Below are 26,315 nucleotides of genomic sequence, written 5' to 3'. Positions count from 1 at the left end.
ATCTTCTCCCGCTCCCCCCAAGACAGCATGAAATCCAATGCAAGTTCTATGTATACCTTCACATTGAACTCATTTACATAATAGTCCAGTTGTAAAGAAGAATTATAACCAATGGAATGAATCATGAGAAAGAAAAAACAAAGCCAAAAAAAGAAGGGAAAAAAGAGAGCAAATATTTTGCCTCAATCTGCATTCAGACTCCATAATTCTTTCTCTGGATGTGCATAGATTTTTCCATCATGAGTCTTTTGGAGCTGTCTTTGATTGTCCTTGCATTGATGAGAGAAGCCAAGTCTATCAAAGTTAGTCCTTACAGATACTGTGTGTCTGTAATCATGCATAATGGTCTCCTCGTTCTGCTCCCCTCACTCACTATCACTTTATATATGTCTTTCTAGGTTGTAATGAAGTCTGTTAAGATTCTTTTTTTAAACTCCTGCTTTATCTCTTTCAAGAATGCTGGAATTTTCAAGCTATATTTTTTGTGGCTTTGCTTGTAGATTTTTTTGAGTCATTCTTTTCTTCTGGGTTTGTGTCTTAATCTTCTCTTTAGCCATGATAACTCTTTATGGTATATGCTTACTATACCAACTGGCACATAGAAGGTTTTTGATAAACATTTGTTACCTTCCTTCCTTTTTTTGGATCATTCTTTCTGTTTGCTTCTTAGCTTTGGACTTAATGCTAGGACTGAGCTCCACACACATCTGGGGCAATGTCTGAGCTTCTGTCTTCTCTCATCTTTTTCTTTCATAGCTCAGGATAAAGACTTGTAAGCTTTCAGTGCTCCCAAAATGGTGTGTTCCAGGGCAAGGTTTTCCCATTGCTCATTTAGTCTTTACTCTGCAAGTTCTTGACACAGTTAAAATTGGTTGGCTTGTCTCTGTTGGGGAGATTCAGTAGATTCATATGGGTATGAGAAAGACATTGTATAAACCAGAAAGCACTACATTAATGTGAGGTAATATTATTGTTAATTCCCAATATTTCAACCTACCTACTTCATTTTTTTACACATACATTCCAGTTTTTTTCCACATAAATCTTATTCATCAGTTAGAATACAGAACACAAAATGAAACTGAAGTCCTTTCAAATTCATCCCTTAGAGTGGTATCCTCATGCATGTCACTTGCACAGGTATATAATATCTATAACAAATGGCTTAGGGCTCTTACAATCTCAAAATATGCAAATGAAAATTCCTGTGGCAATCATAGCATTTATGTTTTAGTGTATGAAAATGTATGTATTTATCTGTTTGTCCAAAAATTTCCCCTAAAACTAGAAATTATCAAATCTATAAAATTAATTATTGAGGGCTAGACACAGTCCAAGTTTGTGTTTTCCATTTATTTCCATTTGATAACATGGTAAATTCATGATGCAAAGTTCTCTTTATTTTAGCCAAGTTCCTGAGAATTGTTCCTTGGTAATTGAAGAGCAAATCACATGGCTAAACATTCTTATTTACAGGGATATCCAGTATTTGTCAGCATGATATTAACTATTGGAACTGCTAAAAAATAAGCCTTTGACCCACATTTTTTAAAAAAAGGTTGAAAACTGTATTCTGATATAGTTTATTTCCTTTATAATACTATGTATTTTGTTTTAAGCATTTAAAAATATTATTCAAGATGGCATCCCATAGACTTCACCAAACTGTAAAAGGTATCCATGACAAAAAAATGGTTAAAATCTTCTGCATTCTAATACAGAGAAAAAGCAGTGAATTTTATGTTCTTGAAATCTAACAGAACCTATAAAAGCATTGGTTTTGTTCTAGATTATCTTGATTTCTTTTCTATGTTGAATGGCTCAAAATACATGGGAGAATCCAAGTGAGACATTCTTCTCCTGGAGACTATATATATATATATATATATATATATATATATATATATATATATATATATATATGTATGTATGTATGTATGTATGTACATGTACATGTACATGTATATGTATATGTATATGTATATGTATATGTGTATGTGTATGTGTATGTATGTATGTATGTATGGTGACTATCTTAAATGATTAAACATGCCTACAAATCATTCCCAGAGGTGAAGTCAAGTCTAGGCAAGTCAACAATCTTTTCACAGTACTAAGCTTGGTGGTGAACTTTAATATACTTAATGCAACTTTAATGCTATTGATATAACTTTAACATAATGTAATTTTAAAATTTTGAGAAAATATCAATGCCATCATTTTATATCTTTACAAGAAACATAAAAGAAATACTGGTTTTCTGACAGTTTGTGTTAACTTGGAAATTGACTTCTATTTATCCAGGACAATGAGCAGATAAGATAGTTAATCATCACCGGACTGATGAAAAGAAATTTTAAAAACACTTGGCTGTATAAAGACCATTCTTGCAATGTCAACAAATTGAAGAAGGGACATAATTTTGCTGAAGTTGGATTCTAATTCTAGGTAAGAACCTTCTGGATTTGTTCATTTGAATATTTTTTACCCCTACAAAATTGAGCAAACATTATAAATGGTCATAGAAAAATGTTACCATTTTTCTACATGGAGTTCATTTTAAGATGTTGTTCTATTTACTCAAAGTTTATTTTACATATATCTGTGCTCTGGTTTTAATTTTTACTTAGATTAGTTTGAGGGTTGTGCATGTATCAATTTTGAAGTAAGAAATATTATTTCTGTTCTTTAGTAAACCATCAGAGTTGTTCCTAGCAGCTAAGGTAGAAGGGGCTACGGTAGAGAGTCTGAGTGGAGTACCTATTCCCACCTTCTTCTTATCCCATTCCCAACACACCTATCCTAGTATACCCAAATATATAGACTCCATTTAACTTTCTGAATAATTCATAAAGGAAGCTCATCTGTCCCAGAGAAACTTTCCCACAATCAACAGGTATTTTACATAAGCAGGTACCAATGAGCAAAGGTACTGATGGTAATTGGGGTGAGGGTAAGGGTGAGAAACAAATGTGAATAGGGAGATGTAAGGGAACACTTGAACTCTCCTTCTAGGAGAAATTTTTTTTTAGGTTCAGGAGCACTTGTTCTGAGTTTAAGAAGAATTGATATTTCAAAGGAAACCAGAAACAGTAAGAATAGTATCCCTTTTTCCACCCCGTCAATTCCTTGAGATTCATGGTATCTTTTTTTTGCAAGACTTTCAAAGTGGCAATTAAAATCCCTGTCTAGTTACTCTGAGAATCTCAGAAAGTGTATTGAGCCTTCTGGGACAGGGATGACTTTACAGTGACATACTACTTGAGAGGAATCTTGGTGCTATAAAAAGAAATGAAGATTCCTAGGTAATGGTCCCAACCATTTTACCAACTAGCAATACAACCTTGGGAAATTCCTTAATTACTTTAAATGGTTGTGTTTGACATGATTTCTAAATTCTTTCCCAGCTTTAAAATTAAATGACTCTACCTTCTCTCTCTTGGTTCAGATAAGGGAAGAACCATAATTCATTCTATTGCCTTTGGGTTGACAGTTTTATGTAGGAGGGAAGTTAGAGGTCATTTTGTTCAACTAAGTAATTTTATAAAGAAACTGAGGTACAAAGAATTTAAGTGACTTGCTCAAGGATACACAGCTAATTGGCATAAGATGTATAAATAGCACCCATGCCTGCAAAAGATCTGGGTTGTTTGGGAGACCATCACAGAATTGCTGCTACTGTGTACCAGTACCTGCACAATCTGCTGCTTATGGGCATGCCAAATGATTTCCTCTACATACAAAGAATGTTTTCCTCTTCACTTTTAGCAGGCAGCCCAAAACCCTTTGGAGTGCTGAAAGCAGCCCGAAGGCTGTAATTGGCCCACTGACTGCAGGTTGTCAGGCCTGCTGTGTACAATGTTCTCCTTATTATGCTCACTTCACTTTATAGCAGTTCATATAAAGTCTTCTTAAGTTTTTTTTTCTCCTGAAACTATCACCCTCAGTATTTCTTACTGAACAAAAGTATCCCATCACAATTATATACCACAACTTCTTCGGCCATTCCCCAACTGATGGGCATCCCCTCAATTTCCAGTTCTTTGTTATCACAAAAAGAGTTGCTATAAATATTTTTGTACATACAGGTTCTTTTCTTTGATCTCTTTGTGATACAGACCAAGTAGTGGTATTATTGGGTCAAAGGGTATACACAATTTTATGGCTATGGGAATAGATCAAAATTATTCTCAGGAATAGATGAACCAGTTTACAATGCCACCCACAGTGCATTAGTTTCTCCATTTTTCCACATCCCATCCAGCATTTGTAATTTTTCTTTTATGTCATTTAAGCAATCTGATACATGTGAGGTGGTAGTTCACAGTTGTTTCAATTTGCATTTCTTTAATTGTTAATAGTTTAGAGCACTTTTTCATATGACTAGAGAGAGCTTTAATTTCTTTTTCTGAAAATTGCCTGTTCATATCCTTTGACCACTTATCAATTGGAGAATGACTTTTATACTTATAAATTTCACTCAGTTTCTTATACATTTGAGATATGAGGCCTTTATAAGAGAAATTTGGTGTAAATTTTTCCGTTTCCTGCTTTCCTTTTAATTCTTCCCACATTGGTTTTCCTTGTGCTTGTTTTTATATAGTCAAAATTATCAATTTTACTCTTACGATGCTCTCTATCTCTTGTTTTCTCATCAATGTTTTTTTGCTTCAATGCTTTCTTTATCTATAGATTTGACAGGTAAATTTTTCCATGCTCACCTAATTTGCTTATAAGGTCTCCCTTTATGTCTAAATCAAGTACCCATTTTGACCTTATCTTGGTATACAGTGGGAAATGTTGGTCTCTGCCTAGTTTCTGCAAGAAACAGTGTGGATTCTTATATAGGCAGTTCATTTGATTTCAAATCCAGTTATCTTTCCAATATACTAACATTTCCTTGGGGCAGCTAGGTGGCATAGCAGATGGAGTGCAAGGCCTGGAATCAGGAAGACACATCTTTCTGAGTTCAAATCTGGACTTGACACTTGCTACCTGGGCAAGTCACTTTATTCTGATTGCCTCCAAAAAGATAATTTAAGAGATAGAAAAGTATATGTGTGAATGTATGGGGATAATAATAATAAATAATAATAATAATAGCTTTTTATAGCACCTGCTATGTGCTAGGCACTATGCTAAGAACTTCACAAATATTTTATCATTTGATCCTTATAATACCTTTGAGATATATTTATTATTATTCCCACTTTACAATTAAGGAAACTGAAGCAAATAGTGTCTAAGTGAATTAACCAGGGTCACAAAGCAGGCACATGAATGGGGATCCATATAAAGAATATGCAAATAAAAAATGTTTTATACAATATAGTGAAAATTTTACATGCTTGGCAGATCAAGGGCACCAAGACATGCAAGGTAGAGCAGCATTTATCTGACCTTGAATTTGGACCCATGATGTACAAGACTTTAATCTAGAACTTCCCTTTGAGGAATGTTCTTTTTTAAATTAATTCCTTTATTTAGTTTTAGTTTTCAACATTTGTAGACTAAACATGTGTTAAACATGTTAAACATTTTTCCACAGTAGTCATATTGTGAAAGAAGAATCAGAACAACAGGGGAATACTGGGAGAAAGAAAAAAAAAAGAGAAAATAGTATGCTTTGATCTGCATTGAGACTCCATAGTTCTTTCTCTGGATGTGGATAGCATTTTCCAGCATGAGTCTTTTGGAGCTTACTTAGATCATCGTACGACTCAGAAGAGTTCAGTCTATCATAGCTGATCATCACACAAAGTTGCTATTACTATGTACAATGTTCTCCTGGTTCGGCTCATTTCACTCAGCATCAGTTTATGCAAGTCTTTCCATGTTTTTCTGAAATCTGCCTGCTCATGATTTCTTATGGAACAATAGTATTCCATTACATTCATATGCTACAACTTGTTCAGCCATTCCCCAATTGATGGGCATCCCCTCAGTTTCCCATTCTTTGCACCACAAAAAGAGCCGCTATAAATAGTTTTGTACATATGTGATCTTTTCCCATTTTTAGGATCTTTTGGGGATACAGAACTAGAAGTGGTATTGCTGGATCAAAGGTATGCACAGTTCTATAGCCCCTTGGGCATAGTTCCAAATTGCTCTCCAGAATGGTTGGATCAGTTCACAACTCCACCTTTGATGCCTTAGTGTTGCAATTTTCCCACACCTTCTCCAATATATATCATTTTCCTGTTTTGTCATGTTAGCCAATCTGACAGGTGTGATGTGGTATGAGGAATGTTTTTAATGCCCTTCTCCCTTTTTTCTGCCTATTCAAGGTCAAAGACCAATTAAAGCCCTACCTCCTCCATTAAGTCTACTTAAGCCTACAATGATAACCCCCCTTCTCTAAATTCTTATAAGATTTCACATCTTTACTACACAACCTATCATACAATATTGTGCATTGTTATACTGTCCTGTTGCTTCTTATATATAAACATTTTCTTTCCATCTAGTTTACAAATTAACATGGTGAAGAATGGTATCTTATAGTTCCCCTGAGTGCACTAATTCATAGAATTTTAAGAGCCGGAAATCTCTTTTTTTCGATAACTATTAGCTATCTACTCTGTGCAAGGAACTATGTTTAGCATTGAGGATGAAAAAAAGACAGGCCCTAAGCCAAAGGGCATTTTATTTGGAAGTACCCTTAGAGAGAGATGACGATGATGATGATGATGATGGTCACAACTAGCTTTTAAATAATGACTACACTGTGCCAGGTCCTGGGCTAAGTACTTCACAAATATTACCTTATTTGAGATGATTTAACTCTATCATTTTATAGATGTGAAAACTGAGACCCCCAAAATTAAGTGTCATTGTGCATGGCAAAAGGTCACACAGGTAGTTAGTGACAAATTACAGAAATAAACACAAAGTCCTTTTACCAGTGTTCTTTTTCAGTATTTTGCTGTTCACCAATTAGATCTATGAAGATAATTCTGGACATTGATCGATATGTAGATAAAATTATGGCAAAGTATGGAGGGGAGCTCTGGGTTTCATTCCGATTTGGCTGTGTCCTATTTGAGTTACTTCACCTCTTGGAGTCTCAGTTCTTGATTTGTAAAGTGAAGGGTTGAGTAGGTAGTCTCAAACATTCCACCCAGTGCTAGCATTAGAAGTCCTTATGATACATCACAGAGTAATGTGTCACAAGCTGGATTTGGGGAATTGGGAAAGTCATGCTCAGTTCACACATTAAATAATGAAATAGAATCTGATTTTCTTCCCCAGATAATGAATTCAGGACAAGAAAACACAGCACTGCAAACAGATATTTCAGATTCCAGGAACGACTCAAGTCAGTATTCAACCAAGCAAACAGCTACGATGTCATCAGTCAAGAAGAAAACTAAGTGCAACCATAGCTTGAAGGTTCGTTGAGATATATTTTGTGAATAAATAAATAATTAAAAGTTTTGCAGCAGCAAGATAGTACAGTGAATAGAATACTGGGCCTGGAGTCAGGAAGACTCATCTTCCTGAATTAAAATCTGTCCTCAGACACTTACTAGCTGTGTGACCCCGGACTAGTCATTTAACCCTGTTTGCCTCAGTTCCTCATATGTAAAATGAGTTAGAGAAGGAAATGGCAAATCACTCTGGTGTCTTTGCCAAGAAAACCCCAAATGACATTGTGAAGAGTTGGATGTGACTCAAATAACTGAACAAAAACAACAAATTAGAACTTTACTTATTAAGAGGAAAGAAGTTTCTACTTTGAGAGGAGTAATACTTTCCAGAAGAGGCAGTGTTGCAGAATTTAATGAGAATTAATCTAGAAGTCATGAAGCCCTGGGTTCACCTCCCACTTCTGACACATACTGCCTACATGACACTGGGAAACTTTCTAACACTCTAAGTTGCAAAGAAGGTGTTGATCTATGTGGGGAGAGGAAATTGTTCAATGGGAGCTTGTTATATTGATAAAATCATAGGTCCTGTATACTTTGGTGGGAAACTGTGATTAAGAATTATGGGTTGACTCTTATTATACTGTAATTAATTCTTCTCTGATCTTCTATTGAGTGAATATTATAATCATTTGACTTTTGACTTCTATTGAGTACCTTGAGGAAAGGAGAAGAGGAGAGAGTTTTGATGTTAGTCCTATGTTCATGGTAAGCTCCCACATATGAACACTCTGGGAAAACCCCAAGACTTGTTGGTATGAAAACAGATTAGGATGAGTCATTGCAGCACTGCCCAGGTAAGTGAATAGTTGAGTCCATACTTTGGGACAGAAAAGAGAAGGAATGATGCTATTATTATTATTTGAACTACATGCAAAAGAATGTCTATGCTTCTGCTCCTTTACAAGGAATGAACTTTTCTTGTTTGGAATTAGAAAAAGAGGTGGACATTTGCTGGCAAAAGATTGGCCAGGTCCTTGTGGCCTTTATTGTTATGAACTTGACATATGTAAAAAACCTAACATTTCCCTATACAAATAAGGACAGAAAAATAGAATTCCACATGAAACTTTTAATTTCTACTACTTACAACTTAGTTTTTAAAGTATATATTTTTTTCCATTTTTTTTCTAATTTATTTAACATATTTAGTTCTCAGCATTGATCTCCACAATAGTTTGAACTACAAATCCTCTCCCCATCCCCACCCTCCCACCCACTCCAAGATGGCGTACATTCTGGTTGCCCTGTTCCCCAGTCAGAGCTCCCTTCTGTAACCCCACTCCCCTCCCATCCCCTCCTCCCCTCCCCTCCTGCAGGGCAAGATAAATCTCTACACCCCATTGTCTGTGTATCCCATTTTCTAGTTGCATGCAAAAACATTTTTGTTGTTTTTGATCATCTGTTTTTAAAACTTTGAGTTCCAAATTCTCTCCCCTCTTCCCTTCCCACCCACCCTCCCTAAGAAGTCAAGCAATTTAACACAGGCCACATGTGTATCATTATGTATAACCCTTCCACAATACTCATGTTGTGAAAGACTATTTTCCTCCTTCCCAACCCATCACCCTTTATTGAATTTTCTCCCTTGACCCTGTCCCCTTTCAAAAGTGTTTGTTTTTGACTACCTCCACCCCCATCAGCCCTCCCCTCCGTCACCCCCCCCATTTACTTTTATCTTCTTCCCTTTTCTTTCCTGTGGGGTAAGATTCCCAATTGGGTATGTATGGTATTCCCTCCTTAGGCCCAATCTGATGAGAGCAATGTTCATTCATTCCCCCCTCATCCACCCTCTCCCCTCCTCCCACAGAACTGCCCACTCCCACCTCCTTTATGCGAGATAATCCACCCCATTCTATCTCTCCCCATCTCCCTCTCTCAGTATGTTCCTCTCTCATCCCTTAATTTGATTTTATTTCTTTTAGATATCTTCCCTTCATCTTCAACTCACCCTGTGTCCTCTCTCTCTCTCTCTCTCTCTCTCTCTCTCTCTCTCTCTCTCTATATTATATATATATATATATATATATATATATATATATACACACATAGATATATACATACATACACATTCACCCATATATATACATAAACATATATGTATGCATATTCCCTTCAGCTACCCTAATACTGAGGTCTCATGAATCATACTCGTCATCTTTCCATGTAGGAATGTCAACAAAACAGTTCACCTTTAGTAAGTTCCTTGCAATTTCTTTTTCTTGTCCTTTTTCTTGATTACCTTTTCATGCTTCTCTTGATTCTTGTGTTTGAAAGTCAAATTTTCTATTCAGTTCTGGTCTTTTCACTGAGAAAGCTTGAAAGTCCTCTATTTTATTGAAAATCCATATTTTGCCTTGGAGCATGATACTCAGTTTTGCTGGGTAGGTGATTCTAGGTTTTAATCCTAGCTCCATTGACCTCCAGAATATCATATTCCAAGCCCTTCGATCTCTTAATGTAGAGGCTGCCAGATCTTGGGTTATTCTGATTGGGTTTCCACAATACTCAAATTGTTTCTTTCTGGCTGCTTGCAGTATTTTCTCCTTGATCTGGGAGCTCTGGAATTTGGTGACAATATTCCTAGGAGATTTCTTTTTGGGATCTATTTGAGGAGGCGATTGATGGATTCTTTCAATTTCTATTTTGCCCTGTGGCTCTAGAATATCAGGGCAGTTCTCCTTGATAATTTCTTGAAAGATGATATCTAGGCTCTTTTTTTGATCATGGCTTTCAGGTAGTCCAATAATTTTTAAATTATCTCTCCTGGACCTATTTTCCAGGTCAGTGGTTTTTTCCAATGAGATATTTCACATTGTCTTCCATTTTTTCATTCCTTTGGTTCTGTTTTACAATATCCTGATTTCTCATAAAGTCACTAGCTTCCACTTGCTCCAATCTAATTTTTAAAGTAGTATTTTCTTCAGTGGTCTTTTGGACCTCCTTTTCCATTTGGCTAATTCTGCCTTTCAAGGCATTCTTCTCCTCATTGGCTTTTTGGAGCTCTTTTGCCATTTGAGTTAGTCTGTTTTTTAAGGTGTTGTTATCTTCAGTGTATTTTTCAGTATTTTTGTGGGTCTCCTTTAGCAAGTCATTGACTTGTTTTTCATGGTTTTCTCGCATCCTTCTCATTTCTCTTCCCAATTTTTCCTCTACTTCTCTAACTTGCTTTTCCAAATCCTTTTTGAGCTCTTCCATGGCCTGGGACCAGTTCATGTTTTTCTTGGAGGTTTCTGTTGTAGGCTCTTTGACTTTATTAATTTCTTCTGTCTGTATGTTTTGGTCTTCTTTGTCAGCAAAGAAAGAATGCAAAGTCTGAGACTGAATCTCGACACGTTTTCACTGTCTGGCCATATTCCCAGCCAACTAACTTGACCTTTGAGTTTTTCAGTGGGGTATGACTGCTTGTAGACTAGAGATTTCTATGTTCCACGTTTGGGGTGGGAGGTGCCAGCTCTGCCACACCAGCACTACTCCTTCTGCAAGAACCCCCAACCCAAACTAAGCTTAGATCCTCAGCAGGCTGTGCACCCCTGCTCTGATCCCCACTTAATTCCTCCCACCGGGTGGGCCTGGAGCGGGAAGCAGCAACAGCCGTAGCTGCCCCACCTCCGCTGCCCCCAGGGCTGGAAGCCGAACCGCGAACTCCTTCCGCTCCCGCAGCTTTTCCCACTAACCTTCTCCGCAGTCTTTGGTGTTTGTGGGTTGAGAAGTCTCGTAACTGCCACAGCTAACTGATTCGGGGAGCTAAGGCAAGCTCTGCCAGGTTTCTGGTCTTATTGGTCCACGCCACTCAGGCTGGGCTCTGCTCCACTCCATTCCCAGCTCCCAGCTCCCAGCTCCCAGCTCCCAGCTCCCAGCTCCCAGCTCCCAGCTCCGTGTGGGATAGACCTCACCCAGAGACCATCCAGGCTGTCCTGGGCTGGAGCCCTGCTTCCCTCTGCTGTTTTGTGGGTTCTGCTGTTCTAGAATTTGTTCAGAGCCATTTTTTATAGGTTTTTGGAGGGACTCGGTATGGAGCTCATGCTATTCCCTGCTTAGCAGCTGCCATCTTGGCTCTGCCCCCTAAAGTATATTTTTAATTTAGCATAAACTAACACTGCCTTATTTGTCTGTATCACTTTCTGAATTTCCTCTTCCTGTCTTACGTGTATTTTAAAATGATTCAGTGACACTTTTTTTCTTTTCTCTTTTTATGTTTCTCATCAATATAGCTACACAAAATATATTCACATATTTATTGTGTCTGAAAACATTCATCTTAATCTCATAGATTCTATTACCTCTCTGCCAATAAGTGGAAAGAGTAATTGATCATTAATCTTCTGGAGTCCTTCTCGGTCCTTGGATTGATCATAGTTTTTTTTTTTTTACCACTTTTTTCCTTTATAATGCTACCTATTATATGAATTGTTCTCCTGGTTCTTTTCACTTCATTCAGTGTCAACTCATACCAATTCCTACATTTTTTCTGAATATTTCATCATTGCTTATGACACAACAGTATTCCATTATATTTACATACCATAATTTGATCAGCCCAATTCATGGGTACTTATTTTCTTCAAAGGTCTTTGCTACAATAGAGTAGTGCTATAACATGTGGGTAATTACCCTTTTTAAAATTCTCTTTTAAAGTTATGCATAGTAATGGTATCACTATGTCACAGGGTATGTGGACAGTTTAGTGATTTTGGGGTATGGTTCAAAATACTTTCTGGAATGGTTGGACAATTTCACAGTTCTACTACCTATGCATGTGTCTACCTATCTGTTATCCCACAGCCCACTAAAAATTGCTATTTTCTTTTTTGGTCATCATTGCCAATCTGATGAATATGAGGCAGAACATTATAACTGCCTAATACACATTTATCTTTATATTAGAATTTGGGAACTTTTTTATGTGGTTCTTGATGACTTGCATTCCTTTTGCTATGAATTGTTATTCACATCCTTTGGTCCTTTATCTTTTAATAAATGACTTTTGTTTTTCGAAATCTGAATTAATTCCCTACATATCTTTGATATAAAAATTTTATTAGAGAAACTTGATGTAAAGATTTATGCCACCCCCAAATTACTGTTTTTTATTTAAATGTATTCAATTTTTTATGTGCAAAGTAGTATATTTTCAAAATTGTTCATTTTGTCTTTTTTGACCATGTCTCTCTTCTTTGATCAAGAACTTTTCTGTAAAATATAGTTCTAAAACTTATCTCCTTCCTTTGCCCACTAATTTATTTATAATATGACCTTTTCCATCTAGGTCATATATCCATTTGGAGTTTAATATATAGTGTAAGAAGTTAGTTGACATCTAACATATGGACAGCCTTTTAGTTTTCCTAGGAAGTTTTGTTGACTAATGAGTCCTTACTCCAATTCTTGGGAGTCCTTGTGTTTACCAAATAGTATGCTACTATGTTTGATCACTTCTGTGTCTTAATGATCCTGATAGGTTCCACTGATCAAATTTTCCATTTTTTACCACTAGCAAATCATTTTGATGATTACTGTGTTTAGTATATTTTGAAGACCTGTCGGTGTGAGACCTCTATGTTCAGCAGATTAAAAAAAAATCCTCATGATATTCTTAAACTTTCATTCTTCTTAGATGAGTTTTGTTAATTTTTCTCAATTTATAAAGTAAGCCTTTAGTGGGTTGATTGGCGTAACACTGAATTGTCATTTTTATTATGTTATATAGCTCAACCATGAGCAATTAATATCTCTCCAATTATTTATATATGTCTTTTTGTCCGTAATGAAAGTTTGGTAGTTGTATTTTTATAATTCTGGTGTATATCTTGGTATCTAGACTCCGAGATATTATATATTCTCCCACTATATTTAGTAGAACATCTTTTTCTACCTCTTCCTATTGTGTTTTAGTGATGATAATATAGAGAAAGTTTTATGATCTTTATCCTTCAACTTTATTGAAGTTATAGTTTTAATTAGTTTTAGTTGATTCTTCATTACTAAGTAAAATATCAAGTTGTCTGGGGTAAGTAAAAATTGCATGAATTCTATAGATTCTTTGGACATTTTGGAAAAAATCAAGCTACCCTCGAGTTGTTTAAAAGAGAAATAAGACATTTAAAAAGAGATATTGGGAATGAAGTCAGTTTGTTAATTGGAATTCTTAAAACAGAATTTAAAAGATATACAGTAGAATATAGAGCTGAGAAAAGAATAGAGATCCAGTTGAAAGACATAGAAGCCCTGAAAGAGAAAACAAATTTCAAATACAAACATCCAAAAGTGAAAGGAAATTTGTTAGAAGAGAATCAAAGCAACTTTAAATGGACAAAAGAACTCTACACAAGTAATAAAGTCTGATTGTTGCAATCAGTCAGACAATAGCATTTATTAAGTGCCTACTATTTGCCAAACACTCTGAAAATACAGAGAATTTTTTTAAGTCCCTGCTCTCAAAGAGCTTATAATGGAGAAGACAATATGTAAACAGTAATGAAAAAACAAAATATATACCAGATAAATTGGAGATAGCCAATAGAGGGAAAGTACTAACATTAAGGGGGAATCAGGCAAAGAATCATATGAATGATGGGATTTCAGCCGACCTTGAAGTTAGTATGAAGGACCCCAAGCCTTCTACAAAGGGTTCATGCCTTCCTTCCTCCGCTTGGGCTCCTGGAATGTAGTGATGTTTGTCACCTACGAGCAACTGAAACGGGCCCTGATGGCCACTCGCACTTCCTGGGAAGCTCCTTTCTGAGCCCTCTCCTGCTAGCTTTTATTTTCAAATTTCATAATCAATGGATTAGGCCTTTCTTTTTCTCTTTTTTAAAAAATTATATGTTCAAAGACATAAATGTATCCGAAAGAGCGAATTCATCTGCAATCCATAAATGTTTTTCTATCTCAGTAAGATGATTTTAGATAGTAGGCTTTATTTTTCTTTAATTTGGTCTTTCATCTATTCATTATCAGCTACACATAGTCCCAGTTCATATTATTTGGTCTTTGAATCTGTCTTTGACTACTTCCAACATAAAAGTGGCCAGGAAGCAGAAATGAGGAGGTAAGGCATTCTAGGCTTGGGAAAAACAGTGAGAATGCCAAGTGTTGGGAGATAGAATGAAATGATCAAGGAACAACAAGGTCAATATCACCAGATCACAGAGTACTTGAGGTTAGCAGGGGAGCAAGGTGTAAGATCAAAGAAGACTGGAAAATTTGGATGGGGGAGAGAGCTGGTTGTAAGAGGTTTTGAATGCCAAAGGTTTTTATAATTGATCTTGGGGACTATTAAGGGATGGGTCACTTTGGCAGCAGAGTGGAGTATGAAGTAGAGAGGGGGAAAACACTTGAGGAAGAACTCATTGTGAACAGGAATCATTTAAAAGTGCCATATTCACCTTTTCTGAAAAAAAAGTTATGCCTTTTTCTCTGGTCCCAATGAAATATCTCAACATTGCTTTTTTCCTTTCATTGGACACTAGGATTTAAGGTTGAAAATGGCTTGGAGTTTAACTAATCTAAATGCTCATTTTTTAAGTAAGGAAAATGAGGCAAAAATAAGGGAAATGACTTGTTCCAGGTCATGCAGTAAATAAATATAAAGTAGCAGAATTGAAATTTGAGCTCAGATTCTCTCAATCCAAATTACTTTACAAATAACTTCAGAAGTACGGTCCTTAATCTTTTTAAAAAAATTTTGTGTATTTTATTGAAAATTTATGGAATAAAACAAGTATTTCCATAACATAGTATAAAAAAAAAGATGATTGCACATGAAACTACAAACCTATTAAGTACAACTCACTATTCCTTTTAAATATATAGTAGAGTATCATGTAAATTTCTTTTTTTTCCTTTTTCCCTCCCTCTTACCTTAGAGATGGCTACCATTAGACACAAATTGTGTGTATATAAAATCATTCTATACATACTTCTATTTATTTATCAGTTTTTTCTTTGGATGTAGAGAGCATTTTCCTTCATATGTGCTTTATAGTTAATTTAGGCATTTGTAATAGTCAAAATGACAGTCACTCAAAGTTGTTATTAAAACAATATTGATGTTACTATACGGTTCTGCTTATTTTACCCTTCATTATTTCATGCAAGTATATCCATGTTTTTCTAAGATCATTGAGCTTGTCATTTCTTATAGCACAGTAGTATTCATCACATTCAAATACCACAACTTGTTTAGGCATTCTTCAATTAATGGACAGCCTTAATTTGCAGTTCTTTCCCACCACAAAGAGAGCTGCTATAAATATTCTAGAACACATAGGTTCTGTTTCTTTTTCCCTAATCATCTTTGGAAATAGACCTAGTAATGGTATTGCTGGGTCAAAAGATATAGGCAATTTAGTAACTCTTTGGGCAAAATTCCGGATTGCTCTCCAAAATGATTGGATCAGTTTACAATTCCACTAAAAATAAATTAGTGTCCCAATTTTTCCACATCTGCTCCAACATTTGTTGCTTTCCTCTTCAATCATTTTAGCCAATACGATAAGTATAAAATGATATCTCAAAGTTGTTTTAATTTACATTTCTCTAATCAATAATGATTTAGAACTATTTTTGTATGACTACCAATTGTTTGATTATTTTTTCTAAAAACTGCCTGTTTGCATCCTTTGACTATTTATCACTTGGGAAATGACTCATATTCTTATAGATTTCACAAAATTCTTTATATATTTGAGATATGAGACCTTTATCTGAGAAACTATAAAAAAATTCCCCCAGTTTTCTGCTTTCTTTATGATCTTGGTGAGGGTAGTCCTTAAGAATCATTTCAGTGCTAAAATTCTATAAATGACCATTCATTAGCTTTTTTTTTCTTTCTGGCTCACTTCTGGGTTGAATTCGATCTCTATGTGTAACTTATAATCTGTGTGACCTTATACTTTATTTGTCTGGGCCTTAGATTTTTATTTGTAAAACGAGAGGGATGATACAGTTGATTTCTTTTTTTATCATTATTTATTTATTTAATATTTTTAGTTTTCTGCATTGATTTGCACAAGAGTTTGAATTACAAATTTTTTCCCCATTTCTACCCTCCCCCCCAGATGGTATATATTCTGATTGCCCCATTCCCCATTCAGCCCTCCATTCTGTCTCTCCACTCCACCCCCCTTTGACTTTTCCCTTACTTTCTTATAGGGAAAGATAGATTTCTATGCCTCATTGCATCTATATCTTATTTCCTAGTTGCATGCAAAAACTTTTTTTTGAACATCTGTTTTTAAAACTTTGAGTTCCCAATTCTCTTCCCTCTTCCCTCCCCACCCACCCTCCCTAAGAAGGCAAGCAATTCAACATAGGCCACATGTGTATCACTATGAAAAACCCTTCCACAATACGCATGTCATGAAAGACTAACTATATTTTACTCCTTCCTATCCTATCTCCCTTTATTCAATTTGACCCTGTCCCTTTACAAAAGTGTATCACTATGAAAAACCCTTCCACAATACACATGTCATGAAAGACTAACTATATTTTACTCCTTCCTATCCTATCTCCCTTTATTCAATTTGACCCTGTCCCTTTACAAAAGTGTTTGCTTTTGATTACCTCCTCCCCTTATCTGGCCTCCCTTCTATCATCCCCCCTATTTTATCTCCTTCCTTCTTCTTTCCTGTGGGTAAGATACCCAATTGAGTGTGTATGTTATTCCCTCCTCAGGTCAAATCCAATGAGAGCAAGATTCACTCTTTCCCCCTCACCTGCCCTATCTTCCCTTCCTACAGAACTGCTTTTTCTTGACACTTTTATGCAAGATAATTTACCCCATTCTATCTCTCTCTTTCTCCCTCTCTCAATATATTCCTCTCTCATCCCTTAATTTGATTTTATTTTTTTAGATATGATCCCTTCATATTCAACTCATCCTGTGCCCTCTGTGTGTGTATGTGTATATATACATATATATATACATATATATATGTGTGTGTGTGTGTGTGTGTGTGTGTGTGTGTGTGTATGTATGTATGTATGTATGTATGTATATTCCCTTCAGCTAACCTAATACTGAGGTTTCATGAATTATACACAAGATCTTTCCATGTAGGAATGTAAACAACAGTTCAACTTTAGTAAGTCCCTTATGATTTCTCTTTCTTGTTTGCCTTTTCATGCTTCTCTTGATTCTTGTGTTTGAAAGTCAAATTTTCTATTCAGCTCTGGTCTTTTCACTGAGAAAGCTTGAAAGTCCTTTATTTTATTGAAAGTCTATATTTTGCCTTGCAGCAAGATACTCAGTTTTTCTGGGTAGGTGATTCTTGGTTTTAATCCTAGCTTCATTGACCTCCAGAATATCATATTCCAACCCCTTTGATCCCTTAATGTAGAAGCTGCTAGATCCTGTGTTATGCTGATTGTGTTTCCACAATACTCAAATTGTTTCTTTCTGGCTGCTTGCAATATTTTCTCCTCGACCTGGGAACTCTGGAATTTGGAGACAATATTCCTAGGAGTTTTCTTTTTGGGATCTTTTTCAAGAGGTGATTGGTAGGTTCTTTCAATTTCTATTTTGCCCTGTGGCTCTAGAATATCAGGGCAGTTCTCCTTGATAATTTCTTGAAAGATGAAATTTAGGCTCTTTTTTGATCATGGCTTTCAGGTAGTCCAATAATTTTTAAATTCTCTCTCCTGGCTGTATTCTCTGGGTCAGTGGTTTTTCCAATAAGATATTTCACTTTGTCTTCCATTTTTTCATTCCTTTGGTTCTGTTTTATAATATCTTGATTTCTCATAAAGTCACGAGCTTCTACTTGTTCCATTCTAATTTTTAAGGTGGTATTTTCTTGAGTGGTCTTTTGGACCTCCTTTTCCATTTGGCTAATTCTGCCTTTTAAGGCATTCTTCTCCTTATTGGCTTTTTGGAGCTCTTTGCCATTTGGGTTAGTCTATTTTTTAAGGTGTTATTTTCTTCAGTATTTTTTGGGTCTCCTTTATGAAGTCATTGACTTGTTTTTCATGGGGTTTTTTTTGCATCACTCTCATTTCTCTTCTCATTTTTCCTCTACTTCTCTTACTTGTTTTTCCAACTCTTTTTTGAGCTCTTCCATGGCCTGAGACCAATTCATATTTTCCTTGGAGGCTTTTGAGGTAGTCTCTTTGACTTTGTTGACTTCTTTTGGATGTATGTTCTGATCTTCTTTGTCACCAAAAAAAGATTTTAGAGTCTGAGTCTGAGTCTATATCCTTTTTCCCTGCCTAGCCATGTTCCCAGCCAACTACTTGACCTTTGAGCTTTTTGTCGGGGTATGACTACTTGCAGAGTAGAGAGTACATTGTCCCAAGCTTGAGGGGCTGTGCTGCTGTTTTCAGAGCTACTTCTACTCCACTGTCACTGCAAGCTCTGCCACAGCAGCATTCCTCCTCCCCCAAGAACCACCAACTAGGATTGTGCAGGGCAAAGCAAGCCCCGCACTCCCACTCTGGTCTGCCGCTTGATTCCTCCCACTGTGTGAGCCAGGGATTCTGGAAATAGCTGACTCTGGAGCTCCACCACTGCACCACATCTGCCACCCCCAGGGCTGGTGACCTGACTGCTCTCTAACCAGATCTAGCAGTTTACCCACTAACCTGCTCTGTGTCCTTTGGGGTTTGTGGGTCGTGAAATCTGGTAACTGTCACAGCTCAATGATTCATGGCCCTAAGGCCTGCTCTGGACCAACTCCCAGCCTGGTCTGTCCTGGCGCAACCCATGCTGGGCTGCATTCTTCTCCCAGCGCCATGTGATAGACCCTTCCCAGCCACCATCCAGGCCGACCTGGGCTGGAGACCTGCTTCCCTCTGCTATTTTGTGGATTCTGCAGCTCTATAATTTGTTCAGAGCCATTTTTACAGGTGTTTGGAGGGGTTTGGGGGAGAGCTTAAACAATTCCCTACTTTCCAGCAGCCATCTTGGCTCCACCCCCATATTGCTTATTTTACTATTGTTATAGGCTATTTTATCTGAGTGCCTAAGAATTATTGGAAAATTCTTTTTAAATATCTGCTTTAAATTTTTTTAAATAAAAAGAGCAACCACAAATTTAAAAAAGTCTTCACTTTGGTTACTCTGCCTTGAAGCTGTGAAACTTGAGCCAAAGGAGTCCTTCACAAAGGTGCTCATGGTAAGGTTAACATTATTATTCTAAAGTCTTATACCAAGGTTGACAATTATGAGAAAGGTGAAAGTAAAATTTATGAAAGCTGAGAGATAAAGTTAATATACACTAAGAGGAATTTTTGTGGCCTTTCATTTAATCATACTTTCTTTTTCATTCTGTTCCTTGAACAGATGTTCATGGTCGCCTTAACATTCAGCTTTATTTGCAAAGCACTATCAGGAGTTATCATGAAAAGTTCTATCACTCAGATAGAAAGAAGATTTGGTATAACATCATCTGAAGCTGGTTTCATTGATGGAAGCTTTGAAATTGGTAATTTTTATTTCATTTAGTAGATAGTCTTGGGTCTTAAAAAGCAAAATTTCTAGTAGTTAATTAATTAATTGCTGTCCAATTTCAAAGTGGATTCTTGACTCTGACTCTCCCCCTCTCTATCTGTCTCTCTCTCTCTCTCTCTCTCTCTCTCTCACTCACTCACGCTCTCCCTCTCTGCTTGTCTGTCTCTCTCTTCTGCCACCAAATATGCAGAAACACATATTAATAGCAAATCCCTTTATTTCATTCTAAAGCTACAATATATTTCTCCTTTTTATTAATAGCAGACTTAAATGAATCTTGAAAATATCTAAGTGGCAGGCTTAACTGTGATACAAAGATGACTTTTCTAACAATTGGAGCTATCCAAAATTGGATTGTGTTGCCTCAGAAGGTAATTTGTCTTCTCTTCACTGGAAATTTTCAAGCAAAGACTCAATGATGTATATAGAATACATGGTAAAAGAATTGCTTATTTAGGTGTGGGTTGGACTTCCTTGCCTCTGAGGTTTCTTCCAAATTCTTAGATTCAGAGTCAAGTATAAAAATCTTTTTTTTAATCTTCCTCAGTATTAGATTGCAACAGAGCATTCCAGTCTCTTATTGGCCAGCTAATCTGATCAGCCACAATGTCAAGGAGCAGAGAGTTATAGTCTTTCTTGGACAGAGTTCTAAAACTGTTCATTCACCTCCCTCTCTCTCATCTTCCATTAAGTTTTTTCCATTCATCACTTAGGTCATCTCTATGAATCATTTCACCTTAGCTTATAGGTAGTAACCAAATTCTCATATTCTGTCTATAATCAGGTAAATTATATTTGTCCTATAATCATAGAATAATATAGATAGATTGCTCAGCAGATAGTGCACTTTACCTGGAGCTGAAAAGACCTGAATTCAGATGATTTCCAGCTACATGACTCTGGCCAACTTTTGTCTGCCTCCATTTACTCCATCTTTAAAATGGAGACAAAAATAGCCTTTTTCCCATTGTGGTTGTGAAGATAAACTAAGATGGTATTTGATAAAAGAAAGCAAATAAAAGAAATAAAATATTTGTTAAACCTTAAACCACTATAAAATGCTAGCTTTCATTACTATTATTATTTCCTTAGTGATTAACCTAAATAAAAATTCTCCAGTTCTTCAAAAGCAAATCAATGAAGCAGGTTATATATACCATGTATTTCAATGCTCTTTTTAAAACTCGCCATATGAAAAAGAGTAGCCACAGTCTTAGAACTCTGAGTTTGACATAACTCAGTAGCTTCTTCACTTAAAACTCTGAGGTAAACCTAGACACAGGCAAAGGCATAGAACTCTGAGGTAAATCATAGGTCTGTTATGATAAATTTAATTCAGTAACTACTTTTCTCAGAAGCAAATTTAAGTCCCTGACAAGTGAGCTGTCAAGGATCTCAAATATATAATATGTATACACACATACATTTACACACATACACACATATATACATACATATATCTGTATGTATGTATATACATATATATTCATATTCATTCTCTTTAACCTTTTGTTGGCAGGTAGTGGCACTGTGGATAGAGTGATGGGCCTTTAATCAGAAATATGTATTCAAATCTGGCCTCAGACACTTGCTAGTTGTATTGCCTTGGGCAAGTCATTAACCTAAGTTTGCCTCAGTGTCCTCAAATGTAAAAGGGGAATAATGATAGCATCTATATCACAGAGTTGTTGTCAGGATCAAGTGAGATATTTGTTTTTGTTTTTTTTAAAGCACTTATCACAGTTTCTGGAACTTAGTAGGTGCTATATAAATGTTTATTCCCTTCTTTTCCCCACTTTGCCATATATTTTACACTGCTGAGAACCTCCCTCACTCCTGAAACTTACCGAGTCATGTGTTACAGTGAATATATCACAGGGCAATCAGAAGGTCTAGATTCTAGTTGTGTTCCAGAAAATAAGTTCTATGATTTCAAGTAAGTCATGTAAGCTCTGTTAAGCATCTTCATCTGTAAAATGAAGGAATTGGACTAGATGATGTCTGAAGTGACTTCCAGATACATTTCTAGGAATCTAGACTATCTCGGTTTTCTTCCTACTTTTCTGACCATTTCATCATGATCTACTTTGCTTCTTCAATTTGCCTTCTAACTACAGGTTTTCTTCTTGCCTTAAACATTTGTTCTGTTCCATATCTGTTAATTTTGTCTCCTCAACTAGATTCTAAGCTCCTTGAGAAGAGAGAGAATAGCTACGGTATTTTACACTTCATTTGTACTCTCTCCAGTGCCTACCAAAGACAAAGCTTTCACATAGCCAATCTCAGGTCATATTATACTTAGTGACCTGAATTATACTTAAATACAATCATTCTACTTCTAGGCAATTTGCTGGTGATTACACTGGTAAGTCATTTTGGAGCCAAATCACACATACCAAGAATAATTGGAATTGGGTCTTTGATTATGGGAATTGGAAGTCTGTTAACTGCTTTACCTCACTTCCTCATGGGACCGTAAGTATTAAACAATAATCATTTGCAAATATAGCATTAAAATTCCAAATCATTAGACTTATTAAAACAATTTCTTTTTCAGAAAGCTTGCTAAAATTGTGAAAATATGAGGTAAACTTTCCATATGTTGTAATATATTGATACAGATGACACAGATGTTTTTACCTGCCAAGATTTAGGAACAAATAAAAAAGTTTGAGAAACCCCAAGAAAGTGAATAAAATGTTTTTAACTTTCCATCTAATAGGTACTTCTTATATGTGTTCACAGGGTGGATAATAACCAATACTTTTTATCAGTTGGGTGAGGAGAGGGGGAAAAGCAGCAGTTGAACAGATTAACTAACAACTAGTCATATTAAAATTTTGCTTGTATTAGAGAGCACGACCTAGGGAAAAATAAGGGGCTGACATTTTGTCTTAGTGTTATTTTGTAACTCCAAAACAGGCATTGTCTATATAATAACCTTCAAAGTGTTTGAATTTTTTTAACTATTTAAAACAAATGAATCTAGGATTTCATTGGTTTAGGGAACACCCAAAGAGAAAATTCCCTGTACCTGGGAAGATTGATACTTGCTTTGAAATTTATAGTCTTCAAGAATAGCTATGGGTGAATTGAGGTTCAATGACTTGTCCTGGATCACAGAGCCGATAAATATCAGTATATATCACAAATATGGATTGTCTGGACTTTAAATCTAAACTTTATCTTTTATCCAACACTGCCTCTTTTATTTTTTTAATGTGAATCTTGTGATTCAACTGTTGTTTAGATAGTAAAACGTTCATTTTCAGGTACCACAACTTCTATTTTTCTTTTACTAAAATTGCAAGATAACACTGATGTGATCTTATCTTTATTTCAAACCCTTAACTTAGACTTCTGTACTGACTAGTGATATGACTCATGAATGAACTATCTCATCCCTATTTAATGGTATGATAATGAATATACTATTGGAACTCAATATGTTTGGCAAACATATTAGTCTCTGGAATATATAATAAACAATATAGTAAACATTTATTAAGCCCCTACTATGCGCCAGATACTGTGTTATGTGCTGGGGCTACAAATAAGGAAAAAAGAAGGTATCTCAGGGAGACAAAACACAAAAGGGAGCTGAAAAGCTGGGACTGGTGGTGGTGGGGCAAGGTGACAGAAGGCAAACAGGAATTATGAGAATAATGGTCAAAACCAAGCAGAGCAGGCAGTGACAAATGAAGAGATGGACATTATTTTGAGCCCTCTGCAAAGGGTGTCTGGGGGAAGAAGCTTTTTTTTGTTTTCTCCTCCAATCAGAGAGGCAGAAGCAACTAAGGATATTGATGAGGTATGAGTGGCAAAGCTGAAGCAATCCCCATGATGATGTTTCCTGCTGATGAGTTTATCTGGTGATAAGATTATTGTCATATGTGGTAAAAGAATCCTCCAAATTACCTTTGCAAACATTTTAGAATAAAAGAGCAGCATGTAGTATAAAAAACTCTAAGTCCATAGTCTACAGTCCAGGATTCAAGTCTTGACCCTCTCTTTACCAGCTATGCAACTTTGCCCAAGGTCCTATACCTCTCTCAGTTTCAGATCCTCATGTGTAAAATTAAAGGGTTAGATGGGGTAACTGGATAATCTATAAGATTCCTGACATCTCTAATAATATTCTATGCATGAAATAGACTAAAATGTTTGTACTGATGGTTTCATATTTTTCTTCCGTGTAAGGTTTGAAAGTACTTTTAAATGTATCATTTTAATCTTCAGTGAGTGATGTGTCATTAGAAAATCTCCCAGTTTTTTGTGCCCTTTCTATTTTGTGATGAATTTCAGAATATTTATGCCACTTTCATTAAACCCATTGAGTAGGAAACCACAGTTTGAAAAATAAACTCCTGCTGGCAAAACAAATTGCCATAACAAAGGGAATTGATTTTCTGTTTGTTGGTCAATCAACCACAACAATTTATTATTTGCAATTATGCTTCTTACTGTTATAGTATAGCAGATATGGGGGAGAGGGGAGAAAAAGAGAGCACCTGCCTTCAGGAAACTTACATTCATTTCAGGGAAGCAATATGTACATATGTAAGTAATGCAGAATAAATCCAAAATAATTACCAGGTATATAGAAGGAAGTTTCAGGGATCAGCAAAGGCATTGGATAAAAGGTTATTATTGAGCTACATAGTGAACTAAATGAAGGATTCTTCAAGATAGATGTGAAGAGGGAGTGCATTCCAGGCATAGCTGGTAGCCAAGAAAGGGAGAATAAGACTGAGTGCTATGTATAAGGAACAGAGTATTCCACTTTGGTGAGAAGGGGAGTAATCCATAATGAAGGTAGAAAGATTTATTTGGACCAAGTTCTGAAATACTTTAGAAGACAGATAGAAGAGTTCATATTCTATCTTAGAAAAAAAAGGGGAACTCATAGAGTTTATTAGGTAAAGGAATGAAATAGTCAGATCTACACTTAGGGAATATCACTTTGGCATCTCTGTGGAGAATGGATTGGTATGGGGAGAGATTTGAGACAGCAAGATCAAATACGAGACCATTATAGTAGTCTATATGAGAAGTTATGAGGGCTTGAACTAAGGTGGTAGCTGGGTGAGCAGAAAGAAGGGGTTTGATGCAAGAGAAGTTATAGAAATTGTAAGGTTTTACAACTGATTGGTTGTAGTAATAGTAACACTTTAGTTATAGTAATAAAAAAGTTATAGTAATACTTTATGAAGTACTTTGAGGCACACGATGAACTTTACCTGTATTATCTCATTTGATCTCTACAATAATACTGTGAGGTACTATTGCATTTTATATTTTTGTGGATGAGGAAATTGAGGCTAAGAGGCTATGCAATATGCCCAGTGTCAAATAACTATTAGGTATCTGAGGCAGAATTCAGACTCATTTCTTTTTTATTCCAAATGCAGAATTTTATCCACTATACCAGAATGTATAGGGAGAGAAAAAGTGAGAAATCAAAGAAGACATAAAGATCATGAACCTGGAAGATTGAAAGAATGATATGTACTCAACAGAAATAGGACGTTTAGTAGAGAAGTGTTTAGTAGAGAAGTAAGGCGAGATTTACAATATCACTGGTGACCATGAATATGCTTGTATAGTTCAGAATCACAAAATATAAGAGACTCTCTGTATAGAAGGCAGAAGTAAAACTTTTATTCAGACACCAGAGGATCAAATCCCAAAAATAATAATTCCAATTCGACATAGCAACAATTGTATCCCAAAACCAGTAAGTCCACATTATCATAATATCAAGGAAATTAAAACACAGTATCACAGCAGGGAGCCAAGTCATCCCATAACCTTCCCCTCTGCTGGGGCCTTCCCATAAACACTCAGTCACAAATCCTAGCTGTCTGCTTGCCTATGTCCTCTCTTCCCTCAGTTCTGAGGGCTTGCAGTTTCGAGAGCCTTTGCAGTTCTCTGAACCCTTGCAGTTCTCTCTCTCTGCAGTTCTTTCTCTCAGCCCTTCCAGTTCTTTTTTCTCTATCTGCAGTTCTCTTTTCTCTCTCACAGCCTCACAGCTCTCCCTCAAAGTTCTCTCTTCTGAGCTTAATAGCTACCCTCAGGGTATATATATATATACCCTGTCTAGGGCCCAAGGGCTTCATTCCTAATCAGCAAAAGGGTGTGGGCCTGTTTACAAACAAGCCTCTCCTAATCAAGCTTCCCTTAACTAGCTCTATCTTGGGCCTATTAAATGGAAGATCTGTTCTGTTTTGGACATCTTGAATTTGAGACATTTTGGGACATTCAGTTTGAAATGTCCAATTTGCAATTGGTGATGAGGATTAGAACTCAGGAAAAGACTGGCTATACATACATACATACATATATATATATATATATATATATATATATATATATATATATGTCATTGAGTTATGGACATACAGATGACAATTACAGCTATCACAATTAGA

At 36.0% G+C, this 26,315-nt stretch overlaps 1 protein-coding gene across 1 annotated transcript in view; it reads left to right on the top strand.

Annotated features, from left to right (window-relative positions):
• Positions 1 to 26,315, top strand: part of LOC118850013 (solute carrier organic anion transporter family member 1B1-like) — a 77,729-nt gene that overhangs the window by 14,768 nt on the left and 36,646 nt on the right. The window contains exons 2-5 of the mRNA XM_036759187.1: positions 2,305 to 2,448; positions 7,252 to 7,392; positions 19,717 to 19,858; positions 22,227 to 22,359. Of these exons, the coding sequence (XP_036615082.1) occupies positions 7,255 to 7,392; positions 19,717 to 19,858; positions 22,227 to 22,359 (413 nt within the window). The 5' untranslated portion in view covers positions 2,305 to 2,448; positions 7,252 to 7,254. The remainder of the gene's footprint in view (positions 1 to 2,304; positions 2,449 to 7,251; positions 7,393 to 19,716; positions 19,859 to 22,226; positions 22,360 to 26,315) is intronic.

Source organism: Trichosurus vulpecula, chromosome 5 (genome assembly GCF_011100635.1).
Source record: "Trichosurus vulpecula isolate mTriVul1 chromosome 5, mTriVul1.pri, whole genome shotgun sequence".
NCBI classification, from domain to species: domain Eukaryota; kingdom Metazoa; phylum Chordata; class Mammalia; order Diprotodontia; family Phalangeridae; genus Trichosurus; species Trichosurus vulpecula.
Note: the sequence above shows the minus strand (reverse complement) of the source record. Positions and strands in the feature narration are given on the sequence as shown.